This window comes from Oratosquilla oratoria, chromosome 31 (genome assembly GCF_046742065.1).
Source record: "Oratosquilla oratoria isolate Oo_2021 chromosome 31, ASM4674206v1, whole genome shotgun sequence".
NCBI lineage: Eukaryota > Metazoa > Arthropoda > Malacostraca > Stomatopoda > Squillidae > Oratosquilla > Oratosquilla oratoria.
The window spans coordinates 1538217-1550386 of NC_134807.1; the positions used below are offsets into that span (position 1 = coordinate 1538217).

General features: G+C 34.5%; 1 protein-coding gene across 1 annotated transcript in view; it reads left to right on the forward strand.

Moving 5' to 3' along the window:
• The window catches only part of LOC143041382 (uncharacterized), a 326414-nt gene that overhangs the window by 188389 nt on the left and 125855 nt on the right, over positions 1-12170 (forward strand). Inside the window, exons 7-9 of the mRNA XM_076213206.1 lie at positions 2698-2775; positions 3297-3371; positions 4503-4568. Of these exons, the coding sequence (XP_076069321.1) occupies positions 2698-2775; positions 3297-3371; positions 4503-4568 (219 nt within the window). The remainder of the gene's footprint in view (positions 1-2697; positions 2776-3296; positions 3372-4502; positions 4569-12170) is intronic.

The window sequence follows — 12170 nt, forward strand, 5'->3', positions numbered from 1 at the left end:
GGAAAGTGTATGTATGTATAGCTTCCCAGCAACTCTTGTCATTGATCTCAGCACCTCAGGTTGGGAAACGCTGGACGAGAAAAAGGTGAGGAACTTACGCCAGGAGGCACTGAGTAGCTGCGGCCGAAGCCGTCATCGTTGCCCTATTATGACCTTTGGGTACTACTGGGGCAGGTAATAGTGACTGCTGGGAATCGGAAAGGAATGTGGTACTCGAACCCACCACTAAGCGAATGCGAGATCAAGAAGCTTGTGGTAAACATTAAAGGAGTGGAGCTTATGGTCGACGGTGCATAGGATGAGGCTAGAGCATAGGAAGGTATAGGAGATCGAGGGTTACACTCCTATATACAACGTGGAGGAAGTGGTGATTCGAAACTGTTGTGTGAAGCAAGTAAACCTGTTTCGAAACTCGTTTCGAAGCAGGTGGCGACCCACGAGGGAAGTGAAGAAACTTTTGGTGATTCTGGGTGATAGAATCGCCCAGAATCACCAAATAGTTCCATGCGCCACTCACAGATGGCGCAAGGGAGTTACCTAGAATGATTTGTAGGTGGGAGAGTTCACCAGTGACTGTAACAATTTGTATATATATATATATATATATATATATATATATATATCTATGAGAGAGAGAATTGGGTGGGGAAGGGCAAACGAAGATGTGTTGGGAATAGAGTTTATTACCCTAACATTGCGAACAACTTGGTCTTCAGAGGAACCGCTGCTATACAATCAGTATGAAGAAGACCATGTTGATCGCAACGTTAGGGCAGTAAACTCTATTCCCAACACATCTTCGTTTGCCCTTCCCCACCCAATTCTCTCTCATTTGCCTTCAACAATTATATATATATATATATATATATATATACATATATATATATATGTGTGTGTATGTATATATCAGGTTATCAAATTGAACAAAAAATGCTGTCTCACTGAAGTATTTACAGTAATTTACGTGATTCGCATTACTATTCCCTGTATACATACATGTATATTTTTTTCAGAGCTCAGATATGAAAACCGCTTGCTCCATATTTGTGGTTATTTCATGTGAAATGACAAAAATATTTGTTTTAATAGAGAAGATCCCATACATGTTTACAAACGTAAATTGACAAACAAAAGTGTGGACGAACCAACAACTCTATAGAATCAAGTAAATAAATAGAAATTTAATCAAAAGTATATGTGCATATATACATATATGCACACACACAATTATATATATATATATATATATATATATATATATATGTGTGTGTGTGTGTGTGTGTGTGTGTGTGTGTGTGTGTGTGTGTGTGTGTGTGTGTGTGTGTGTGTGTGTGTGTGTGTGTGTGTGTGTGGAGAGAGAGAGAGAGAGAGAGAGGTGAGAGAGAGAAAGAAGAAAGAGAGAGAGAGAGAGAAAGAGAGAGTGGGGAGAGAGACTGATAGATATTGATTGTGATAATGATGTATTTCTAATCATAATCATTAGTAATCTAGTTATCATTATCGTTATTCCTGTTATCCTTATAATAAACTACTATTTTATTTATTACTTGAGAATTAATTCTACAATTATAAATTACCAATACTCTTGTGACCAGAAACACAAGACTTTATATATTTAATTAATAGTGTAATGAGTTGAAAATGACGCTGGGTATTAAATACGGAATGGTAGGATCTAACTCAATCATAAAGTTTTGGATTTCTATTTCTATTTCTATTTTCTATTAATCTAATGCTATGAATATAAGATTATGGATATGCAAATGTGTATCAAGATCTTTCAAGATTCGATTATATAAATACATCAATATCTGAAATGTGTTTTCAATAAGCCATTAGGTAATTTCTGTATCGGGGAGTAGGGTTGTTGTTGTTGTTGTTGTTGTTGTTGCTGCTGCTGTTGTTGTTGTTGTTGTTGTTGTTGTTGTTGTTGTTGTTGTTGTTGTTGTTGTTGTTGTTGTTGTTGTTGTTGTTGTTTTGGACTGGCTTTTTACCAGCGCTACTATTGTTACGGAGAATTTTGAGCGCCTTCCTATATATTGCTTTAGTTAACTAAGAGTAGTTATAGTATGGTTAATTAGCATTCTTTTAAAATTGAGGAGAAATAACAGATGTTTTAGCGCTGATAGCGTGGTGGTCTCGCATTCGCTCAGTTGTGGTTTCGAATCCCGTAATACCATCAGTAACTGTTACCCGCCCTAACAGGGGAAAGGTGACTGCTGCAGCCACATCTAATAGAGGTATACAAATGGGTCAAGGGCTTTAACAAGGGTGATGCAGACAAGGTCATCATATTAAGACAGCAGGGCAGGACTCGTGGGAATGGATTAAAATTTGACAATTTTAAGTTGAGGATGGAAATAGACTAGAACTGGTTTACCAATAGAGTGATTAACGAATAGAATAGACTTAGTAACCACGTTGTGGGTGCTGAAACTATTAGTTGCTTTAAGAGAAGACTGGATAACTTTATGGATGGTGATAATAGTTGGTTATGGAGATTTATCTTCCTAGTGTAGGCCTTATGGTCTCTTGCAGTCTCCACCATTCATATGTTCTTATGCCTTACGTGTCTGCAAACGCAGTCTCCTTGTTTCAACATCTTATCTAGAATGCATGGAAGGTCTTCTGCGTGCCCACACATATTAATGTGCATTTCTTCTTCTTCTTCCTCCTCCTCTTCTTCATCGACCTCAGGACGATCAACCTCGCACCGGGCCTTCGGACTCTTCCTTCTTCCCTCTTCGACCTCTACCTGCCTTCTCTTCGTACTGTGTAAGTATTCGACCTCGTGATATGATATAGTGTGAATAGATATAGTCATGTATGGGAATATGTATGTATTCATTCAAACGAACGTACGGACGAACATGCACGGACACACACACACACACGTACACACACACACACACACACACACACACACACACACACACACACACACACGTACACACACACACACACACACACACACACACACACACACACACACACACACACACACACACACACACACACACACACACACACACACACACACACACACACACACACACACACGTACACACACACACACACAGACACACACACACACACACACACACACACACACACACACACACACACACACACACACACACACACACACACACACACACACACACACGTACACACACACACACACAGACACACACACACACTAGCAAACACACACACACACACACACACACACACACACACACACACACACACACACACACACACACATGTCTCAAGTAATTTTTTTTTTCTTGTAGGAGGATCGTCACGACGTCTCTAGAAGAAATTCCAAACCTAGGATCTCTAGTCACCGGATCCATCCTTCATCTAATGTACGTAAATAACTTGTTATTATTGTTGTTGTTGTCATTGTTGTTACTGGGGTTCATTCACTTGAATCGCTCTCTCTCTCTGTCTCTTTGTCTCTCTATCCCTGTCTGTCTGTCTGTCTCCCTCCTCTCTCTCTCTCTTTCTCTCTCTCTCTCTCTCTCTCTCTCTCTCTCTCTCTGTCTCTCTCTTATCTATCTATCTATCTATCTATCTATCTCTCTGTCTGCCTCTCTCACTCTCTCTCTCTCTCTCTCTCTCTCTCTCTCTCTCTCTCTCTCTCTCTCTCTCTCTCTCTCTCTCTCTGTCTGTCTGTCTCTATCTGTCTCTGTGTCTGTCTCTTTCTGTCACTCTCGCTCTCTCTTTCCTAAATATGCTTAATATTCCCCCGTTCAGTACCAACATTGATTCTTCTTGGAAGTCATTTTCTTGTTTTTCCAAGCCTTCGTCTTTTTTGCTTATTCAAACTAAATTTGCCTCGTCTTTTTTGCTTATTCAAACTAAATTTGCCGCCTCCGCACGTCAGTTAGGAGGCAGTGATTAATGGTTCTTTTGGGTCTATTGTAAGCAGTTATGTGAAGTTATTAACTTTTTATTATATACTTACCTCAATTTGGTTTCTCTTTAACCTATTTATTTTGTGTTTATATATGAATTAGCCTCTCTATATTTTTCATTTTATTGGCCTATTCATATATTTGAATTCTTTCATCATGAAAGAAGTTTTGTTTGTTATTGTTTAGTGTTATTTCTTTTTTGTAATAATTGTGAGCCTTCTAATGTATTCACGTTGTGAGGCAACATTCATTCAATAATGTAATAAATAACTAATTGTAATATTGGATATGCACAGGGCAAAAAATAATATATTTCATTTGATTCTAATTTAATGTTCTTTAATTAAAACCATTTAATTTGGATCTATGCCTATAAACATTACATTTATTGTCATTCAAAGTGCGTATATTCAAGATGTTTTTTCCAAAGGAGTGTGTATCTTATCCTCAAGTAAATTACTGTAGGTGGAAAGGAGTCACTATAGGCTACATCCGATACTCGTAACGATAAAAGTATCAAAACGTTTCCCATTTTCTGTCGACCTAACTTGACATCCATTTTCTTCCTTTCCTTTGCAGAGATCTGGAAAGCAACAGGATTCGAACCATTCCCAAAAGATCCGTCAGGGTTCAAGTGGAGCATCTGTGAGTACGATCCACTTTACTACGATCCACTTTACTACGATCCACTTTTCTCCTTCTTAGTGATCTATTATCCACTTCTATTCGGTGCATTTCTCAATCCATCCATTCTATCAAAAGGAACAACAAATGTGAGGACGGTGCCTTTATTAGCAAAACGTTTCGCTTGTGTGGGTTTTTATTAAAGTAAATAGTCGTGAAACACATAACTGAGATTAAATAAGATTCCCCGATGGAATGCAGTGGGATCATTAGGACCTTGGAAAGGTTAAGAAGGAGAAGGAGTAATTGTCTGGGTGTAGGACATTTGTTCACTGCCGATGATCAAAGATTTTTTTTTTTGGGGGGGGGGAGAGGGGAGATAGCGCATACCTCACTCTTGTTTGTAATTATAACCCATATTATTCCTTCTCATAGGTGTATTTTTCTTTATCTTATTAATTCATTTTATAATTTTTGTGCAATCCTCACTCTCTCCATTTTGTATTATCTACAATGGTCCTTCTTAGGGCTTATCTTTCTATCTATTCTTTTTCTTATTTATTTATTTTATTTTTATTATATTTTGGGGGGGGGGTGTAATTCTCATTCTATTTTATATGATCTACTTTGGTCCATCTTAGGAATCCATTATTCCCTTCCCATTTTTTTTTTTTTTTTTCACTTTTATCCAGTCTGAGAAATCCTACTATCGATTCCGGGTATTCTATTTCAACTTAGATAAAACACGTATAAACGTGTGCAGGATAAGGTCGTAGCTAAAAATCATAATATTTTGGAGATACCATTTATAAATAAAATCTCAGGAACAAATTTCCTAGTAATATGAATTCAAAGAATATTCATAGAAAATGGAATGCTGCCACCACTTGACTTCCTATGTCCAATAGATGAGTGATCCCATCTACAACAACAAGCGATCTTATCTTTTTTTTTTTTTTAAGGAAACAAAAATTGATCATGCAGCGAACAACCACATTAAGGATAATTATCAACCATAAGCTAAGAAAGAAAGAAAGAAGGAGAAAGAGCGTGTCGTATTCGAAAAAATTTCTCAACACCACCCAATCTCTCTTATTCTCTCTCTCTCTCTCTCTCTCTCTCTCTCTCTCTCTCTCTCTCTCTCTCTCTCTCTCTCTCTCTCTCTCTCTCTCTCTCTTTCTCTCTCTTTCATTCACTCACTAACTCACTCATTCTCCGTTTCACTTTCTCGACAGCGAAGAAGATAGAGAAGAATGTGAGTTATTCAGAAAATAAAAGAATTAACTAAAGATAATAAAAAAAACGTATAACTTCTTTGTGTTATGCTTAGAACACTCAATAGAGTTAAATACAAAAGAAACATAATATGAGGGAGGAACATCTAATAGTACGACGTCTCGCTTATTACAACTTCATCAAATAAAAGGCGTTTATCAAATACATAGTATTCATTTTAATAAAATTGTCGGCAGCTTCCAATTACATATAGAACTAGGTACAATTACATAAGTATTAGAAATAATACTTTGGATTCTAAGGTATAATAATACTTTGACTAAGAATATGAAGTAAGACTAAATCCACAGGCGACGTGCATTTCCAATGAAACTCGCGGGTACCTTTTTCTTAGCTATATTTGTCACTTTAAAAACACAACGACGTAGATTCACCCAGAATCTACTTTCACCTGCAACTGCCACTCCCTAGTCCGGTCTTGGTTTTTATGCCGTTCAAGTGCTGAGATCATCATCCAGAGATGATGATCTCAGTTTCAATCCTATTGTTTGTTACAAATGGAAGATTTAAACATAAATGTCATATTATAATAGAATGGGATATATTATGTGGTTATTTCTTGTGATTTAATTTGTGTTCAGATTTATTTGGGGATGTAGTGTATATGTGTGTTTGGAGTTATGTTCTTGGCTACTTAGCCATTATCACGCACTGATCATGTGATGGTTGCTTGCTTTAGGGCGTGGATGGGTGTTCGTTCGTATGTGCGTTGTAATGTAGTTTTCAATGGGTAATGATTGTAATATTTAAGGTTATAGATAACGGTTACAAGACTCTATCTAAGACTATCGCATCACAGCTAAATTACCAGTATTTGCTTACAAATATTATCCTAAGGCTTGGAATAATATTTGTAAACAACTGCATAACTTTGATATGATAGTCTTCAGATTCTTAACCAAAAGTATTAAAGAAACTTGGATATATATTAAGAGAATTAATTGAATGCACGTATCTAAAGCTTTTGGTAATACGTGTACAATCTTACATAATTACCATAATTATTCCGTAGATCCATATTAGGAGAATTAGCTCATGGGCGAGACTAAAACTTATGAAAATACGTGTAGAAGTTTACGTAATTGTCATAATTGTTCGGACATGAATCTTGTCGATCGTAGCAGATGTGGAATCGGGGGGCTCACGTGACGTCACAGTTTCCACCTTCACTCCCACTCTCACCCTCCGGAAACCCCAAGAGGCTCCGTTTTCTTTGGCGTGTCTTGAGACCACAAACAATTTTTATCAAAAGAATATATATATAGGGAAGCGTTTTATGGGCACAGGGGATAAGCGTAATGAAATAAAATAAAATTGGAGGAAATGGATTGTTTAGGGAGGATTTGCTGGAAGAGGAGGGTGGACAGAGATGGCCTAAGGGTCTGGAAACTGAGCCTTTTTTTTTTTTTTCTCTCCAGGGGACTCTAGATCTCTCTCTCTCTCTCTCTCTCTCTCTCTCTCTCTCTCTCTCTCTCTCTCTCTCTCTCTCTCTCTCTCTCTCCTTTTCCTGCTGCCGTTGGCCCTCATGTTTTTTATATTAAGAGTTTGAGGCAAGAATTGATTAGAATAAAATTTCAATAAATGACCAAGTAGGATGCAATACGAAAACTGAAAACATCAAATAATTCTTCGTAGTTCACTTTGGGTTACATATATATATATATATATATATATATATGTGTGTGTGTGTGTGTGTGTGTGTGTGTGTGTGTGTGTGTGTGTGTGTGTGTGTGTGTGTGTGTGTGTGTGTGTGTGTGTGTGTGTGTGTGTGTGTGTATTTTTTTTTTTTTTTTTTTTTTTTTTTTTTTTTTTTTTTTTTTTTTTTTTTTTTTTTTTTTTTTTTTTACTGACTGCCCAGCCGGTTGGCAATCAACACCCTACTACCCTAGCCCTACAATCTGTCGTCTGAACAAACTCTGTAGCAGTAGAATGTACACAGAATCCAACAATTACTTACGGTTTCAGACGCCTCTCCCTTCAGAAGCCATAGTATAAATCCGACCAGACAGTCTCGACATTTATTCATTTATTTATTTATCTATCAATTTATCTGTTTGTTTATTTATTCAATTATTTATTTATCCAGCTATCTTTTTATTGTTCATTTATTTATATCTTTATATATTTGTTTATTTATCTTATCTATTTATCTATTTAATCATTTATTCATTGTCTGTTATAATTGTCCATACGTTTAGTTATTTCCTTTTTTCTTTATCTCGTATTTCCTCTCTTCCCTCTCTTCTTTCATTCTTCACGCTTAGTGAAACCTTCTTACATTACATATGAGCAAAATCACAAAAAAAATAATAAAAGATTTTATGAATTATATTTTATCTTATCAATTTGTTGTTGTTATTTTCTGTTTACTCCTATTGTTTTACTTGATATTTATCTTTATTTCTATCTATTTCATATTATTCATAATGTATTCATTTGTTCATTTTTTATTTCATTTAATGACTTATTTATTTGTTAATTCATTCGTTGATTTAATTTTTGTTTATTCAGTTAATTGCTTATTAACCTCTTTTTATTTACCAATTTATCCATTTATTTATTTATTTATCTATGCAATTATCATTTATTTATTCATTTATTTATCTATTGATTTCCTTATATTTCCATTTTTATTCATCTTTTCATTTATCTATTAATTTATCTGTTTATTCATTTATATATTTATCTATTTAATTCATTGATTTATCTAATTACTTGTTATTTAAATCGAAGAAACCTCTGAATTATTTGAAACCTACATCCGTTCAAATATCATGGAAGTCTCCGATTTTGGTCACAAGGACAAACAACACACCCAAAGACGCTCTTCGTGTAGCTAGCCTCGGGTTGTTTGACCAAGACTCCAAGACTCCAAGTATATTGGCATTCACTCCACATATCCAATTCACGAGAGTACGAAGAGGGAGACTGGACAGGAGTGCTTATATTGGTTCCAGTCTCGTTTTTTTTTTTTTTTTTTTTTTTTTTTTTTTTAAGGGGGAGGTCACTTTTGTGAAGAAGTTGAGGTAATGGTTGACTTCTTAGGATTCCGGTTTTGGAACGATTTTGGTAGTCCTGGTGGATTTTTTTTCATACATAGACAAACACGCACATATACACACACATATATACATATGCATATGCACATACACATCCACACATAGAAACACACAAGAGCACGTTCAAACGTACAGACGTACACACACACACACACACACACACATATACATACACACACACACTTATATACTCATATTCACTCATATACTCAATGAACGTGTATTCATCTTTCATACCTGCGTGTGTAAACTCGTTAAACACGATTTATATATTTAGTGTTTATTTGAATTCTGTTGCAATCTGAGCCTCTCGAGTCTGAGATTGTCCACCAGGATAGAAAACAAGATTACAAAGAAGGAACATGTAGACAGGAGACCTTTTGGTCAATAACTAGGTCGGATACGAAAAAAATTATAATGATAAATAAATAAAAGAAGTAAAAAAAATATATATATATATAATAATAATAATAATAATGATAATAATGATAATGATAATGATAAAAATAAACAATCCGGCAACTCGAAAACAAATAAGAATAATAGATAACATCCGAATTCTAAATGTATGGTACATTTTGATTCAGTATATAGATGTATGCCATTTATTGCAACCGTTTCAACATTTTATTACCTATAAAATCTAATTGTACAAAACGATTGCTGGAAATGGAGATTTTATTTTGGCCAGATTCATTAAAGAATGAATTCATTGTTATGTACATCGATTTCTTTTTATTTATTTAAAAATACCGATTTTTTCTGTTTGTATATTAATTAATTGATTTATTTTCTACATACAGAATTATTCACTTATTCATTCATATATCTATCATTGACCTATTTATCTAATTCGTTTATCATTTAATGTTTCTAATTATTCATATATTGATCGATTTTTTTTATTAATTACTCAGATATCTGATTAATCTACTCTACTTATCTATTTAGCTACAAATTCATATTTTGTTTATTCATTTATTTTCCTAATCATTTATTTTTCCATCACCCTACCGTCTCTCTAAATACTTATGTTGTTTGACTGATATAGTCCTACAAAGACTACTGGTGTTTGAGAATACAATATTGAGGCGAATTACTGGACCCGTTTTTGATGAAAATGAGAATAGGTGGAGAGGGCGACACAATAATGAGCTGAGGGGAAATAAAACTAAACAAGAGAAAATAACAGATGTTATAAGTAGAACAAAATTGAGATGGGCTGGGCCTGTGGCACGTATGGAGGACCATAGAATTCCAGAACGAGTTATGATGGATGGATAGAATGCCTGGAAGAAGACCCAGAGGGAGACCTCGAATGAGATGGATGGATGGAGTGGATGCGGAGATGGACAGAACAGGAATAGACAAGATAACCTGGATGGAAGGAGCACAAGGACCGAAGGGTATGGAGAGGATTGCTGTTGGCGGACCAGAATCTACATGAGGTTCAAGATCCAGCGGAGTGAGTCAGTGAGTGAGTCAGTGAGTGAGTCAGTGAGTGAGTCAGTGAGTGAGTCAGTGAGTGAGTCAGTGAGTGAGTCAGTGAGTGAGTCAGTGAGTGAGTCAGTGAGTGAGTCAGTGAGTGAGTCAGTGAGTGAGTCAGTGAGTGAGTCAGTGAGTGAGTCAGTGAGTGAGTCAGTGAGTCAGTGAGTGAGTGAGTGAGTGAGTGAGTGATATAGACCTAATGACTCTATCACGTCTGTTCTTATTATCCCCGTCGGAGAGCCAGATGCCGAATTAGACCTGAAATTAATTAAACAAAATCATCTGACGATATCCTGAAGTAAACAAATACTTCATCGTGTGTGTGTGTGTGTGTGTGTGTGTGTGTGTGTGTGTGTGTGTGTGTGTGTGTGTGTGTGTGTGTGTGTGTGTGTGTGTGTGTGTGTGTGTGTGTGTGTTAGTAATATGAATGATAATAAGTACTACTACTACTACTACTACTACTACTACTACTACTACTACTACTACTACTACTACTAATAATACTAATACTACTACTAATACTACTAAAACTAATAATACTGATGATGATGATGACAATAATAATAATAAATAATAATAAAAATATAATAATGATAATAATAGTAATATAATAATAAATAATGATTAATGAAAAAACAATAATAACGAAAATAATGATAATGATGAAACATCGAGTTGTATCATGATTGTAAATCTTTTCTTTCTCCAAATTATTCTATTTAGCCAGAGGAAATATGATGAGAGAAATTAGGTAGCAACATAGAAAAATATTAGAAAAAATATATAGAAAAATAGATAAATCGACGAATTTTTTTTTTTTTTTTTTTTTTTTTTTTTTTTTTTTTTTTTGTAAAGGCCAAACGACTATCTTCACTCGAGATATGAGTCTACGGAAAAAGTTATTCCTTCTTAAGTTATTATTGTTTATGTTATTGATGTTATTAATGTTATTAATGTTTGTTATTGTTATTATTGTTATTATTATCATTATCATTATTATTATCATTATTATTATTATTATTATTATTATTATTATTATCATTATCATTATTATTATTATTCACTTTCTTTAATCTTGGCATTTTCTGTCACTATCTTTCACTATATCAGTGATCTCGGCCCTAATTATTTCCACACTAATTATGAATTTCAAACGAAATCGAAGAATCGAAGGGGGAATTTGTCTCTGAGCAACGAACATGGTGTACGAATCCAGCGAATCTGATGTATATCACTTACGGACCTGCAACTTTTACTTCTTGAGTTTATATTATCTACATATTTAACTATTCTATTATCTATCCACCTATTTATCAATTCATCTCTTCATTTATTTTGTTATTTGTTTATATTCTAGTTATTCCTTTTTTATCATTTTTCTTTTTTATCTGGGACGGGGTATCGGTGTTCGGCTGGCTGCAAAGTGTACTGACTTGGGCTTAGATAACATTTTTGCAAAACACAATTAGCTAACCGTTCGGACTTGAAAGAATGTTTATTGTAGGTTTGTTTTTCGGTGGTGAATGTATTACCTAGAGTTTTACCTGGCGATGTTTTACGAACATAAGCATAAGTGTGTAATATAGTGTATTATATATATTTTATATATATATTATATATATATATATATATATTATATATTATATATATATACATTATATACATAGTATTTATATATATACTTATATATTTACATATATACATATATGTATTTTGTTGTATCTAATGTATGCATAAAATTATATAACAATACAATTGGGGGAATACATATCATAACATT